Source organism: Pogonomyrmex barbatus, unplaced genomic scaffold (genome assembly GCF_055798465.1).
Source record: "Pogonomyrmex barbatus isolate J1 unplaced genomic scaffold, ASM5579846v1 scaffold1, whole genome shotgun sequence".
NCBI lineage: Eukaryota > Metazoa > Arthropoda > Insecta > Hymenoptera > Formicidae > Pogonomyrmex > Pogonomyrmex barbatus.
Window position 1 is genome coordinate 3420593 of NW_028297098.1, and position 17486 is coordinate 3438078.

Below are 17486 nucleotides of genomic sequence, written 5' to 3' on the forward strand. Positions count from 1 at the left end.
ATTTACCGCACGGTTACTTCAATAGGCGACGTTTAAATTTATCACTCGCGATTCAGCCGACCATCCATTTAATTATTTATTGAATCGGCGAACCGTTTACTGCACTGCTCAAGACCGGTATCGAGGATACATAAATCTCATTTAAATATGATTCGAGTCTTCACGCAATGGGACTGTCGCGCGAATTGTCCTTATCATGTTGGAAAGTCGGGTAGATCTCCATCAATTTCAAAAGCTTAATAAATAACGAATGCTCGTTATTAGTAATGGGAACTCGATCTTTACGATTTACACTTGATGATTTACACCGCATAAGGCTCAAATTATGGAAAATAGTTCGTCAATAAAAAAAATTTCATTCAACAAATCGAATCGTAATTTAACAATCTACATTTCCAGTCCAATTTTCTTTTAATACATCCAAGTTTTAACAAGTTCATCTTGAAAAGTGAAAAAATTAAAAATCGATTAAGCCGAGATATGTTCAATAGACATAGTTTAGAAACGAAAGGATCAAAGAAGAAAAAAACAACTCGATACATCACGCGCGCATTTTATTAAAGCGCGATGGCAACCTAACGGTTCTGCGATGAATGCCGTCGTGGGTACTCAAAAAATACAAGCGACGTCAAAACTTATAGCGTTTCGCGGCGCCCACAGCGGGAAATTAAACGCTGCGCCGCAATGAGTTAAGATGAATTCAAAGCCCGCAGCCGCCGCTCGGCCATATAAATTGTCAGTGCCCGTAAACGCGTAGGAGTGGAAGCGCTGATCATTAATCTATGGCAGGTAAGGTGCGTGCCGACGTAATCGCCGATTTACTTAAGTCTTGGCACGAGTTTCAGCACGCGAGCCTTTCGGGTCGGATCCCGACCTCTTCGTGCAGAAGATATCTCAGATCTGACCTAGTCACCCCCGCGATTGTGGCCTGCCGTATATCTTTGCATACATTCACGAGCTAGGAAGTAGGCGATTTTGTGCGGCTTCAGCGGAACTGCGGCTGATATTCTCACACAAATTGTATGCCGCTTGTTACTGTCCGTAAAACTAGGCCGACTGATCATCAGATTACCCTTTATGCAATTGGCTCGTGCCACAAATGTCGGTCGCGTTCAAAGAGATAAGATTACAAACCGATCATGGCGCGATAAATGTATCGTTGCTGGGCTTTCCGTACTTTAACATACGATTTTTCGATAATCTCTTCGATAATATAAATATTTTAAAATCTTCGCAGAGTAAAAAAAAAACAATATTACTATTTTTTATTAACTTATGAAAAACGTGATTAAACGGATATAATGTATTGTAGCCGCTTATTTTCTTAAAATTTTTAATAATTTTTTTCATAAATATATTATAAAAAATACATATATAAATACATTGGAAATAGAGAGAGACTACAATTTTATTTAATGTAAAAAATCTATTGGTATTACAAAAAAATTATTTGTGTAGATACTCACCATCAGGAGGCACAAAATCTTCGCTAAAACGGCAAGCTGTGGTAACCTAGAAACAACAAAAATATACCAGTTAGTTAAAAGTATCGACCGGGAATGAAATATGCAATAAGTTCGTTTCATCCAATTTGCGACGATTTTCTAAGCAATCACATATGCAAATAAATTTCGTGTGTGATTATATAGCAGCTCGCGCGGCATATAGTTATTACTATTTCCAATCGCACAAATTGAAAATACACGTGCATAAAGTGCACGTGATAAGTTATAACTGATAAGTAAAATTGTGCATATAATTTAGGATAATTAGAAAGTGCTAAAAAGATGTTACAAAAAGATTGTACCGAGTCACATCACATCCTTATTAAAACTTTAACTTATATAGCCGTTTAAATCTTAGAATATAACAATATCTTTAAAGAATATCCTTAAAAGTAAAAAGTAAAAAAGATAACAACATGCATTTTTTTTGCAAAATCTATAATTAGCAATATCAATAGCTTTGTCCTGATTTGAAAATTGAGATTAAAAATTGGACGACTAATATCGCATACTCTTGAATACATCTGTTGAGAGACATCGCATTTTCAGCCGCAAAGAAGTGAGATCTCGCGTAAGATCATCAATATTACTAACATATGAGAAAGGGTCGAAGAATCATAGAAGAGGAACGACGCGGCGCGCTGCGCCGCAGGTCGTAAATGATAACCCAGTTACATACGAGCTACATGCGGCGAGCCGCCGCAAGCAGTTGCGCAATGCGAATGCATCTCATGTTACAGAACACAGGTAAACAGCAGCCGCGGTCGCGCCGGTACGAGCTCTCGCTGTCGTTCGCTTTAATTCGACTGGGTTATTGGCTCGGCCGTGGTACCGCGGGGTGGACCAAACGTGCCTTTCTTTCGCCTCATCCCGCCTACCTCGTCTCTCGATGCACTCGGTGCACCCCGCCACGGGGAATGCCGCTGGGCGGCCCCCCGATTCACTTAAAATATTCGCTTTGTCTCTGTCAAACACGTCGTCGCGAAAAGGCACGGTGCGCCTCACTCCTAAACTACCTTGTTTTTATCATTATCTTCGGTCTTTTCCTTTTTCATCGCGAAATTATGATCGTTGCGATTAAAGCGCAAATCGCAATTTTAATTAATCCGAGCAAAATGTTAGTACAATCTTCGACTGTAGAAATTATTCGATTCATTTCAAATATATTTATGTGAGAATAAGAGAGAAAGAGAGAAGGTGAAAGAAACAGGTAAGTTCACGATATAAATTTTGCCATGGCTTTTTGCTATGCATTCATCATCGCATAGTCCCCCACGCAATATACATCAGGTCGTAACGCGGAGCGCGATACGGTGTACGCGGTCGACTCAGGTTTCGAGGTTTAATTGCACCGACACGACTGCGGCAATGGTGAGGCTACTCGATGCAAATTCACAACTGGATTTGACATTTGCTACCGAACGCGTGTAAAAAAATGATTCGTACTTTTTTAAATTGCGAGATTCATCTTATATATAAAAGCTCTAAAAGAAATTTAAAGAAATACGTATAAGATATGTATAAATTAAATATATCGTAATTATCACAAATCATTATTTATTTCATATAACAGAATGATAATTATAAATGTGATTTGAAAAGAAGATGTAATGTCACTTTTTTTTTGAAGATGTGATGTCATTTTTTTTTTAAATGAAAACAATAATATGTAATAAAAAAGATATATATGCGAGCGAGAATCTATATAAAGATCATATCTGTGGATTCTATTACCATAAGAATATTCTTATTTCAACTTATGTATACGAGAGTCACTTGTAGAACGTTTCGTATCATATTCCAAAGTATCTAATTTACGTTAGCAGTGTCAATATCAATTTTTCAATTTTCACATCAACGAAGACCACCGCCTCTAAACCAAGGTGTACGAGTATTCCACTCGCCGGGATGCCGGTTTACATAATTGCAAACTTAGTCACAACGATGTCCCGCTGACAATCTCTCGCTAGCCATTTCATTAACAGTCGTGGATCACCTCGGACGCGAGAATACATACGGTGTACCACGACGAAGGTAACCGCCGGTGTGCGGCGTCGAAAGGTGCGGGGATACATTAACATTCGGATCTCCCGGGACGTCTTACGTAAGGAGGAAAAATGTCCAAGCGAAATGTCCGTGAGATGTTTTACGTGTCATCAAAACAGAAAGAGTGCCGAGGACGTAGAATTCCAGCCTATCTCGCATTAGTCGAGTGATATTCTTAATCGCGCGAATCATTTTATAATCTCAGTCAGTTAATAATCATTACTTTTATGCATTTTATTATTATCAAAAATGTATAGATTTATTTAAAAATTTCAAGACATTTGGATGATAAATTGACATAATGTAGTATATCTGTCATGTCCCTCGGCGGTAAAAGGTAGAGAACAGGAGAGAAACTACTGTCGCGTGTATCGGTACCAATCGCGTGGACCACGGAGGCTGGATGCATGCGCACACGCGTCACCGAGCCGGACCCTGCGCGGTTGGTGGTACACACGTGGCCGCGTCACGGAATTCCAAAGAGTCGCGAAATTCCGGGACGTCGTGAAACCCGACCGTGACAAATTCCGACACGCAAGAGCGGCATGCGCGCGTCACGCGCTGCGTTGGCGCACCTCGTGACGCAGCCTCCAGTTAACGTTCGTTACTTACGTCTTGCTACTGATATCCATTAATAGCTAAGAGTAAGAAAAAAAAAAAAAAAAAAAAAAAAAAGAGGAATACCGGAGTTACGGAGGAGATATGCGAACGCACATGCTTTCTCATCGTGTTCTTTCAAGGAAAATCTATAATAATCGTTTCGCGAGAGATTCTTAAAAATTCTAGCGTCCCTCGAGGTTTTATTCGCGATGCGATGACAGTGAAAAGGATTACGATCAGCGATAAATGTAACGATTCTTCTGTTTTTCTTCGATTCATCCGCTGTAGATTGGAATTCGGAGGATGTCCTCAGGAGGACGACGCGAGACATGTCAACGTAGCAATGAAATCGCCGTAACTCACCCAACGATCGCCGTAGACATAGCTACGAGTCTCTGCCTCGGCGTGTCATCTCAGTCCATGCATTGTAAATCGTACGAATTACGACCAGCTAGTCGCAATAACGAGTCGCGAGCACGAGTCGTTTCGTCACGAATTCTCGCGGTTTCCGTTGTAACTGAGACGTATAGCGTACGATCTAACGACGGATATACGTTTATGTGAACAGACACATTCGATAGGTCAATGACACTTAGGGCGGGATTCAGTTCGATTGCATCTATGTCCAGATTGACGCGGACAGTCCAGTTCGGAACGTGACGCGACCGCTGCGTGTTACGTCATCATTGAAATTCAATAAGAAAACCGTACTGATTACGCCGTCACACTCGCGTCGCACTTGCAGTCACACAAGATTGACTCTGCGGAAAAACTCGCGACGGAGTCGAGCCTATATATCTTTTCGGGGCGTGCGGACGATGAATTCACACCGCACACTCATCGAAGTGTAGTGAACCTTTGTCGAGATTTAACCTGGATTACGCTGATATCTATTAATCTCGTAACGCTGACGTAACACGCGAATCTCCACGAGAATCTCTCTGTGTCACGAGAGGTAGTTCCCCTCGTAGTAAATCGTATCAGGCGTTGTTAAAACGTCGTTGGCATCGCCATTAAATCTCTCAACAGAAGCACCAAATTTTCACGATATCCACTGGCGGCGAGATAACAAATAATTTGTAACAAAATGCGAATGAAGGATTAAGTCACTTTTGCGCGGCAAGAGAACGACGGTAAAACGATTGACGCGCGAGATCACTTTCCTCCGATCTTCGTAAAACGGTCACGCTCGATCGCGATCGTAAATCCGAAAGATCACTTGATACACGCGACACCATCGTACTCACCGGAACGGAATCGGCACAGTGAATGTGCCGACGAGGATGCGACCCGGCATGACATCCCGGACCACGTGAGGACTCATCGAAAAGGGATTTTGGTGGGGATATTTGTCGTCTGCCGCGTGAAAAACTACCAACACTTGAATAGACTCCGACACGCCGATGAAAAACGCGACTAACCGACCCGACGCCGACGACTCTCAGCTAGACACTGTCTGTCGCTTAAACGGAGTACATGGATTTGGCTGATGACTGCACATCCTGACCCCTGATTTTAAGGAGTCATATTGTAGGGTAAGCATGCTCATTATCGGCGTAGTTTGACAAGCAACCCAATCGATTACTTAGGTTGTCATCCAACCGAAACTGCCCGACGCGTACATCGAAACTTATTTATGTCGTCAACTAAATGAATTACTAGCGAGCAACGCGTTTGGCAGATCATTCTATACTGCAATGTGTGCAATTCGTATAGACACAACAAAGTTATGAGACCACGTTACCCGATAAATTCAGATAACATAATTTCCTTTTAAATTGGAAAACGATCTCAATGAATTTCTGTTCAAGTTAATTTATTTGATATTAACTGTTTCAATAATAAATCACATTCCAGTAGCAGTAAATCACTATTTTGAATTTATCTTGGGATATATTTATGAACTATTCTGTCACATGTAAAAGAAGAATAAAATAGCTAAGAATAAAATAGCTTTTACTTTTTAAAATATACATAGGTTAAATATTGAAAAAAATAGTTTCTTTTTCATATAAATATTAAAGTTTAAACTTATTAAAAATTTGATGTTTTATTTTGTTGTCCTTTTTATTTTTGATATTTGACAGTCATAAATAACTTGCTTAAAATCATCTGGACAGTTATCTTAATGCTTTATTATAAAAATATCAAGTTATTATGGCATTACTTATTGAAAGGCTAGAATAGTCTTTCAACAAATCATTCAACGTTAAGGAATTTCCAACGTTATGGAAGAAGGCAGAAAAACGACGATGTCTCCATTGAGGATAACCACGAGATTTACTACCTTTGTAGTGCCTACAGCACGAGCCGATCTACGCAAACGCCCTAAAGGAAGAAATCACCTGGCATCGCGTCACAAAAGCTGGCTCTGAAATGTTTCCTATATTGCCGTAGTAAATCGCGACAAATCACGTGTGTCAGTGGATTCCGCAGACGGCCGCAGCAAATTGTCGTAACCAATCGTGGCGGCAATGCATCGCATCAGCAATGTCGCGATCAAGATCAACCCGTAACGCGGATTACGATTTGATTTAGAATCAGTAAATTCGACCGCTAACTGACCGGGCCTAATCGTGCAGCGGACGCAATACGTAATCATTTTAACCACAATTACGTACTACTGGCACATCTGCAGATCAACGATGTATTTTTTTTCTTTTTTGATTAATATGAAAAATTCATGAAAAATTATATATTAAATAAAGGATCTATAATTTTTTAATCAATTATTGTATGATGATTACAGAATACATTTTTTAGAAATATATAATTTTTACATATTTTTAAAAAATATATTCTATACTCATACAATAATTGATTAAAAAATTGTATAAAAATTGTATTTGGTATAAAACAATTGCAAAAAATGAAATTATAAGTCTTACTCATCCCGAAAGAAATTTCCCTTAGAATTGGAATTTCCAGATTGAGTCAACTTAAAAGATTACAATACTCAAATAGAATTGTGAGACGAATATACTACAGCGTAAATTTTATGTCAATAAAGAAGCATCTTATCGCGATCATCATAAAAGGCTAATCTACTTTAATTTAAAAAAATCTTATCAGTTTACTCCCTTCTGACTATTCTTAAAATAGATTAATATAAATAAAAAATATTCATGTTTGTCTTTAACAAATACATACATAAAAAAGTTTTTATTTTTTTCAATATGAATAAAATTTTTATAAACATTTATATCTCAAGTATATTTTAAATAAAAAATGAAATTCAAACTTACCTATATGCGTGCTTCATTAATGATAAAAACCAATGACTGATCAGAAATAGTTGCTACTATGTATTTTAAATTTGACCTTCTTGCCGTATTTAAATGAAACAGTCATTCGTATCATTTCTGTGAAAAGCTTTTGTTAATCCGTCTACTTAATTTGGCCTACCTCCGAATTCTAGGAGATTACGCAAATCATCAAATTCGTCATCATGATACTTTCTATGCTATGAATAATATTTTATTACATATATCTGATGCATCACGCTGTCGCTTGAAATATTCCGATTTTCTAAGAAAAATTCAGTTGTTTCTGGTTTAACTTCTAGTTAAATTATTAAAGTGTAAGTAAATTATAAGCAATAATCTAATAAATTATAACTAAGACCATTGGAATTGAAAAGTATCAATATCTTTTTTTACTAAGGTTCGAAAATTAACATAAAACAATTTATCATTTTATCATTCTTATCATTTTTATTTAATGTGAAAATATATATTTCGAGCTACAAACACATTGCATACAATTAATAAACGCATAAACTAAAATTAGCATATATTTAATGTATCATATATTAAATCTTCTACTTTTGTGATAGTAATAAATTCGTTATAATGGCCATAATTGGTGGCAATTATCTGCACGTAAAAGATCGGATGCGGAGATACGTCACTTGACAGAGCCGAAACAACGCGGATCATCCTGAAGTCGGAATAATGCCGTGGCGTAGAGCGAAGAATATGACACGCAAACTATCTCGTTGATTGAGCCCAACTTTTTCTTCTAACCAGCACGAGCACACTCGTGTCTCCAGGCTGGTGCCACGTGAAGTGGTAGATAGCCGTCGACGTCGTGCGTTTATGGAGAACGGATAAGGAGACGACGAGCGATTAAACGCGTCCTGTAACGCTACGTAGAGAACTGTCGTGCGTCAAGTGTATCACAGCCGAGATGTAAGCGGGGAGAGGAGGAGGGGAGAGAAGAGGAGTATAAGGAAGGAGCAAAGAGAGCGCAAACAAGAAGAGGAGCCACGCGAGAGGAGTACGCGACGTGGTTTTTGCTCGGAAGCCGCGACGTTCCGCCGGCGTCACATTCATTCTGACATTCGCTCCTCGTCATTCCCCCTTTCCTCGCCATTGGTACGAAAAAACGGTTACAGAGTGGCGGGACGAGAACAAGGGGTAGATGAGCAAATATCATCGTTGGGAAATCTCTCCCCCTCTCTCTCCCCACGGTGATTTGTAGATTTCCGAATATTACTGGCAGGCAGCAAATTGTAAATTAAAATATTAATTAATTTTCATTTGCAATAAAATATAGTATCTTATAATAAAATAATTTTCCGTAATTTTAATATTATATCTTCAAACAAAGCGAAAAACTACATTTTAATTTTGCGATGTTAATCGTTTTGCTGTTCTGACTACTATAAAGCATCAATAATTTATTATAAATTTAAAATACAAAATTAAATACTAAATTCAATTTATAACGATTTATAACAACGATTTTAATTTTTAACTATTCTAAATCAAAATTTTTAATTTACATGCGCTCCTATATATATATATATATATATATATATACATACATACACACACATTCTCTTGCAATCATGAAACAAATTGACGTTGAAACGGTGTCACCCACGATGAATCATCATTGAAACTGATCTTGTATCACACCGATGAAGTACCATCAAACTATTCTTCGCATTCCTAGCGTTTTACTTAGACCTACTTAAAAGGGTTAGATCATTCGATGCTCTTAGGGCGGATATCGGTTTCGAATGAACGTTCATGGATAGCTCAGTCCGATCGAAACCTGGCATATCCTGTAGGACCATTCATTAACAGCCTCGTCTCGTTCGTTAAGGTAAGGCCACGTTAAAGAAGCCACGGTTAATTGAGTTTTAGGAATTCATTTCGTCGCCGATAAACTCGACGTGCTCTTCTCAATGTATTGCGCTTGTTACGGCCGATGTCTGGGAACGCGGCGATATCTTTCGAAAGAGAAGCCGCTACGTGTATCGTCGCACATACTTTCCGACTCGATGTGGGTGATCGTGATAATCAAAAACGTATTTTAGCATAAATCACATAAAGTGCATTGAGAAAGTTTCAGTTTCGATGCGGCAACATTTCAAGGCTTAAATTTATTTTAAATACTATCAACTTTATTAAAACGTAATTTATCTTTTATAATCATAATAAAATAAAGTTATATAAAAAATTAACTCTGTCTTATATACGGTGACTTTAATATATGTTATTAGCCTATCATTAACGTTACGAGATATGGTCAAAATAATAGAGATATACGAAAAAAATTCGAATTATAATAAGTGATATAAACGGAAATTATAATTTACATTTTAATTTTATATGTTCGTGTGACCCGGTGTTAATTATAAAAACACTGAAGAATGTTGTGCATATCATTCCGAGTTGCTAGTTATCATATTACCGAGAATATATATGATTCATCTACAAATTCATCACCGTAACGAAGTATAGCTATGAGAGCGACGATAAAAAGCCATAATGAGTGAACGCACGTCAATATCGTTTTAAACAGACATAACTGTCATAATCCGATCATGTATTTTTAAACAGAGGCAGTCAAGGATGTGCTGACGCGTGCTATATATATTTGCGAATCGTTCGTGCGCGATTCGCGATGCATTTCATGCAAAATTATTCGAAGCCACGTGTCATCGTAGAGAAAAAAATAAAGAGAAAGAGAAAAGGTACGTAGACTCTAAAAAATTTTGTTTCGAAAAGCAACATATCACCATTCGACTCGACTCAACCATGTCAGTGGTTTGTTGTTGGACTCTGTAATCTCTAATGGTTTCTATAGGCATTTAAATAACCATCTCGCCCACCCACCATCACTTAACTCTTTCTCTCTCTATTCTTTCTCTCCTTCGTGTTTTTTTTTCCTTTTCTTTTCTCGGAACATCGGTGCTATCAGAAGCGCACGCTCTAATGATTAAAAAAAAACTACTCTCAACTGGCTCTCCATTTTTTTATCATTACCGAAGAGTGTTCAGCTTTATTCGCTGGAAATTGTCGTTACTAAGAATCAAAAATCGCATACGAGATCTCCGGACGATCGAAAGATGGATCATCACAGTCCGAATGAAAAATCCGCAGACAGATGAAGACGTGTTCAATAATATTGCATTAGTGAGATGAGAGTGTATTGTACAACGACGTCGACAGAAAATGATCCTGTCAAAATCCGTCTGCGACAGATCTTCGCTCGCGGTGCCGAACGAGGATGAGTCAGCGGAGATTAGTCATACGAAACTTGGTTAGTCGACGAATCCAGACAAGAGCGAAGGAGCACTTTTAGGGCACTCTCCCAGCAACTCGAGCCACCGGAAACAACAGTTTGCCACGTTCGATCGATTCGGGCAACGATCCACCGATTAAATTTATATTTAGTGAATCGTTCGCGTCGGGATGAGCCAATACGCGGAATACTGTCGGCACACCATGAGGATAGAAAAATGCTCTCAAGAAGGCAGATTAAATCGAGCGGTTGATAAAACGGTCCGCGGAAATTTTACGATCAGCATTTAATGAAAGTCGGTCAACAAAGTTGAATAGGATTCGGCTTCACTCTTGACCAGACGAACTTGGAATAATCCGAGATATAGCGAAGTGCGAATTGAAAAAGCGCGAAAATATGGAAATCACTTGAATTAACTCTGTACTCAGTACGCTATATAAATACGAAGCCATCGGGAATTTCCGAGTGGAAATTTTATTCGATTATGAAAGTGTCGGAGAAATATTAACGGAGAGGAATAAATGCGATGAAAAGCAATTATCTTCGCAATATTTACTGTGTAAAAATTTAGTTCGATAAGTAACTATGGATCGTGTGATGCATATATAATAACTCAGTTTCATTCAGTTATAATTGACTTCAAGCACCGTCATAGTTTACGCACGAAGAAAAATATTCTCGACACGAATGCAATGCCTCGGAATAGCTGATAACGAGTGCGTAGGAGTACGTGAAGATAAGACTTGCAAAGTCGACGATGGAATTCGTGTAATCGTTCTCGGGAATTTCGTGGAATCGCTTGAGCGGCGCAGGCCCGAAATAAACGAGTTACGTCAATGTCTTAACACATCGTTGCGATATCTACGCCGATGTCGTTCTCGCGATCAACACCGAACAATCGAATGTTGACTTACCCTAGAAAAGGTATACGATATCGAATTTTTATCAAGAGCATCCTCAGACTTCGCCGATGATGAGCAACGTCATATTTGTCAACGATCTTTTTCAATTACGTAGCCAAGTCATCATTTACATCGATTGATAGGAATACAAACAAGTTAAAATGTTGCAAACCTATGTTAAACCGACTAAAAAAATATTACGATATATTTCAATCGTGTCTGTTTTACAATTTTCATTAATTAATATAAATAAGTATAAAATAAAAATAAAAGTAGTGTCAATCAAATAAAAAAAATTGCAAAAACAACAATGTTATTATTTAATACAAACAAATCGCATTCCTTCCACGTACAGGAGAAAAAATTAAAATGAACGCGTGTCAAGGATATGTTAACGCCTTGACCACTAAATACTTCATTTACGTTGCGATAATCTTTTACAACCTCCTTAAACGGTTTAAACGATAGAAAGTTAATTTACCTCTAATTACGCGAGGCAGATAATTACACCGTTAAGGGGTTTATCGATTCGCGCGAAAAAAGAGCACTTGTAGGGCTTCATGGCGGCCCGTGCAGACGAGAATGGTCGAGAGATATCGAGTTGGGGAGGCGATTTTAAGCCGCCGTGAAATGACCGGCCGGAATTGCTCCGGTTTAATAACTCGCGGCGTACCCGGCTAAGAGCCGCGCGAGAAGCGCGCCATGCCGATAATCTTCAAATTCGCGATATACTTATTGTCTTCGTCGAACGATCCGCTTTCGAGCGCTATTAGCCGACCCTAATTAAAACGTCGCTGTATAAACGCCGTGCTTGCGCCGCGCGCGATCGCAGCCGCTCGTACTCTCGGCCGAGACAAGCGCGCAAGTCGAGAGTCGGATATCTTTCCCGATAACGAGCAACACGGTTGGATACAATTAGCGATGAAATCAATCGTCGTGCCGGGGACCCATCGCCGGGGAGCCATCAATATGCATAATCACACAAGCGCCATTAGCCGCGTGTGTGTTCGTAATGTCGATGCGGCGTGTCGATGCGAAGGTCTCCTCCTACTCTCCAGCTCCGTCGGCTGCCTCATATGCGTAAGTCGTTTTAGATGTAATTAGTGAGTGATTTGCACCGACTGGTCGATAGCGGCAAGCTAAAGAGAAAGAAAGAGACACGAGCGAGCGAGTCTCGGAGAGAAAGAGAAGGGGCTTTCCTGCTTTCAGTGTAGAACCAGTCCGAGGCGGACGTACCGTGGCTGTTTCTCCGCTCGCAGGAGGGACTTTATCATGGCCGAGTGATATCCAATCGGGAATATAGTCAGCGGGAACGTGGTATCCAATCGGCGGTATGGATTGCTGCTAATTGGTCCCGATACTCGCGGACAATCATGTAAACCACGATCAAGTGGTCTGCCGTGACGGAATAACTTTGATGCCATGGATAGTATTGGCGAGTTTGATCCTTCTCGTTTTGAGCATATTGCTGCAGCATAATTCTATATATATTTACTACCATAAATAAAATAATTGATGAAATTAAATTAAATTCATTTATATAAAATTTATAAATAGTAATCGATATCAATCTTTATACATGAGATTTTCTATGTCAAAGAATAATTTTTTTGTTTCACTGAAACAAACTATTTTTATTCATCATTTTCTATTTGTATTCATCACAATAAATTTAATTTTTTATTTGTGCTTTGTTAAGCTTTCTCCAACGTCTCCGAGAGAGTGACGCTCCGACTAATTCCCGTCTATCATTTTGAAAAAGATAGCATCGTAAGATGTTACGGTGTCTCAGAATCTACGCGATACTATTAGTAATATTTCATATCGCGTTATTCAATCTTCCTACCGCAGCATGCAAATTATCTACCGACGTTGGTGGTCCGACTTATTTCTTAATTAGCTTTACTAGCTCGAGGGTGCGCGGGGACGGCGAACGAGGAAATATTCCCGTTGCTCTTTTTTTATCAACAAGCTCTACACCGCTACTCCTTAGCGGGATCTCGACAGGATCCTCCCGTGCCATTAACAAGCGAACACGCCGGAGCAGCCGAATCGCTTACCGACGTATGTAGCCAACAAATTCAAACTGATACTCTTTCCCCTTCACTCGCGCGTACGTGCCCCGACTCGTCAAATCTGAGTTTTGTTTGCACTTGGCTTTCCGGAACAAGTGCTAAAATACCTGGCGCTACACATGTCGTTAAATCACGCGGCGGATTACACGTCAGAAATAAGCGACGCCGGTTCCCTCGCTCATAAAACAGGAACCTCGAAATCGTGTTAATTGCAACAAAATATGGAAAGAGGATCCGACATCATCCGGGCAATCCCAGCCCGATGAACAAGCACATTTTCCAACGCAATTCCAAAAATAGTCAATGCACGCATCGTATCACCAAAAATACGTCGTACCAAGTCGTCAAACGTAATTAAATAAAATCATATGCGTATACATTCGAAATTTACATTTACTCGCGAAAAGCAATTGCGTACTTCGATGACACTACGGAAATTTATACTGCGGGATATTCCAAATTAGAAGAAGCGAAGATGCATAGACGCATACAAGTAGATAGCTTCCGCACTAGTCAGACACGCAAGACTTCGTGCAAACTGTTTTCGTTTTCTCGAATTAAACGCAGCATGTTAAATTAATTAAAAGACATGAGTATTACAATTTAAATCATTAAAATATTTTTCATTCGTTTTAACTATAATCTATAATAAGAAATATCAAACTCAGACTATAAAAAACACATGTGTATTGTAGTATTTCTAACGTATCTAGTCAAATTTATTTTTAATAACAAATTTCTCGTAAATCAATAGCTTATTCCTTATAAAATTCTTTTGTTGAAAGAAAATTAACAATGGAGCTACATTCGCGTAAGTTTGTGAATCATTTCGCGTAAATAAATCCACCAGACGCCGCGCAAACAGATGTAAAAGAATACTCAACAGACGTCCCGAAAATTCATCTGCGAAAGGGATATCTCGGAGCATATCGTTTTGTCAAAGTGTTTTTATAGTACAAGTTTGCCACGTACGAACCGGAGAAAAAACAGAAGTATCCTTCCTTTCGCACGGTGCATACGCATTGTGTTCCTACTTCCCGGCATTCCATCCTACACGCACACACATCTCGTATCACGTATGTGTGTTTTCTGCGAGAGAATCTATGCATCGTCCACGATTCTCGGCGATGATCCGATGTCGACGCGAGTACCTATATCGGGAGCCGTTGAATCGAGATACTTTTGTTTTTACGGCTTTACGAGTCGTATTGCGAGCCGATTGCTCCGTTTGTTCAGGTTCAACGATCGGCCGGATTCCAATGGTGATTCGGTCATCATCCCCGAATCCTCGCGAGCACGGTCTTATTCCCGCTTTCGATGAAATCATCCCTCGTCCGTTCCTTTCCTCTCATATCGCGTTTTCTTCAAATACGTGTGGCACATCAGGAAACTTAAGCCATTAGAGTTCGCGATTCCCTTGATGAAATGCTTTGTCACTGAACTCTTCCCACGCAGTCAACGATTCATATAACACATACATTGTCAAAATAAGATTAATAAAATATAAAAATGGAAATATCCAAAAGAAAATTATTTCTCTATCACAATTTTTCTCTACCATTCTCATCATAATGAAAAGCATTTTACAATTCTCTTATTGGATATTTTTCAAGATCTCATCATAATGAAAAATGGACATTCAAAAAATTTATATAAAAGCATGATATTGCATTTAGCGCATGATTTGCATAAAAATGCACTGACCATCGTAGAAAAATATAGAACAAAAAATAGAACAAAAATATAGAACAGCAAAAAAATACTTATAAATTATTACATGTGCGATATTAATATCTATACATCTTTAAAAATTTCTCTCGTTCTCTATATTTTCACGGTTTAATTATTCAACGATTAGTGAAAGATGTCTATCGAAATCATTCATCTCTCTCGCCAGCACTAAATCTTCCTGACACGCGCGTACAATTCGAAAGACTTCATTCAAAATCCGTTCTTGGTATCGCGAGCCGAGAGGCGCGCTTTGACCGCACTCTGCACGCGATTACGACGCACGCATGCGACGACATCCACTGTGTGACCGCAAACATTGTGTCATTGTCACGAGAGCACGCGTAGTATCGCGTGTAGGCGGACCAGCGCGATGAATTATACATCGCGAATGTTTTCGGTCTCGAATTTGCATCGTCTGAACGGCTACCGCCCGCTATTCTTAACCGCGGGGGCACCCTTACCCCTCTGTTCTCTCGCTTTCCGATTCTCCCTCCGTCCGCCGGCCAAAAAAGAAGGAACAAGATGTACGACCTTAAAATCCGCCGGCGCATATACAAGCCTGGCGCTACGTGCGGCCGATGCGATCTCTGCTTTCTGAACGCAGAAATTAATTATCAACGGTCGCGCGTTCTACGAGCCAAAATTAACGGTCTACATTTTATAGAAATTAAAATATGTTTATAGACTGCTGTTCGACTAGGAAAATTTATTGCAAAAGTATATAAAAATAACTAACCATCTTATCTTGGAAATATTGTAGATTTCTTTATTAAAATTAACCGTTTTTTTCCTTTTACTACTTGCGCGTAAATGTTAATTTCACTTTTTTCGCGGAACTGCTCGCCCAGGAAGCAGACAGGGATAAAACGTTTGTATAATTTACAAGATTATTCTTTGAATTCACGCTCGCTAAAACGCCGCGCACAGACAAACGATTCAAGAGAGATCCAAGAACGAGACTCCTTGTCCCGGCGTTCGTGCTCACGGACAACAGGACGAAGCACAGGCGACTGGACAGAACGCTTATCGCGGGACACGCGCGATAATAAACGGTCCTTTTACGAGCGCGGGATACGGCATAGATACGCGTAGAGAGCGCGGAAAGGACTGGAGCGAAGGGAGCCAGGGTTGCGGATGCGCTTCGCGTACCAGCGAACGTCGCCGTTTGTTTTGCACGCGCCGGCGGAAACGAATCTCCCACGATAAAAGCTGAAGTTACGATCGGGCTTTAAATCGAGCTGGGAAAGAGATTGCCGACGCGAGGGCACCGCGCCCGACGGCCGCCGCGCCACGCGATTCGGATCGATATCGCGTTAATTGCATGCCTTCGCGATTGTGCATCCGCGGTCGTAGAGTCGGCGATCGTTGTCGGTGACGCGCGACGCTCATTGAACTTGCTCGAGATTTTCCTCTCCGTATCAAGATCTTAATTTACGCAATACTCTCTTACGTAATTTTATTCTCTATTAAACAATAAAAAATTGATTACATTTATGATATAAACAGTTCAATCTAATTAAGAATAATTCAGAATAAATAAATAAATAAGTTTTTTTTTTTTAAATAATTGAATTATTTCTTTATACATATATATAAAGAATTTAGGATTCTTCTGCTTCTCGTAGATTCTTTTATCAAACTTAATTATTTTATTTTACATTTTACAATCTAAATCGATTTGGAAATATTATCCGTATATAGATTAGTGTATTTTTTTCTTTTATATCGATTGTCATTCTTCTCTTTCAATATGTCACTTTATCAAGCTTCTCACTTCGTCGACCTTAGCTCTCTTTCGTAGATATCGCTCGTAATTCATTACAGTCTAGCGTGAGTGAGTTCTGCTCGTAAAGTACGAACGAGCTGGGCACTCGGCGGGAAGGAAAACAATAGCTGCAATAGCAATCTCTTCAGCAGCCACTGCCGCCGCCGCCGCCGCCGCCGCCGCCGCCGCTACCGCCTTTTGCCCTGGCGATTGGAGAAGCCGGACGAAGCCGAGCACCGGGAAAAGGATTCTGGGAGCGTAAATATTCTGGACGATCATTTTGCACAAAGGATTCTCGTGCCGCCACCAATGCCGAGTTCGGCGC

At 39.6% G+C, this 17486-nt stretch overlaps 1 protein-coding gene across 4 annotated transcripts in view; it reads right to left on the minus strand.

The window, feature by feature from the left end:
* Positions 1–17486, minus strand: part of LOC105432505 (uncharacterized) — a 117413-nt gene that overhangs the window by 15086 nt on the left and 84841 nt on the right. For all 4 annotated transcript variants that reach the window (XM_089085182.1, XM_011647354.2, XM_011647352.3 and 1 more), the window contains exon 2: positions 1467–1512. In XM_089085182.1, coding sequence (XP_088941308.1) covers positions 1467–1512 — 46 coding nt within the window. The remainder of the gene's footprint in view (positions 1–1466; positions 1513–17486) is intronic.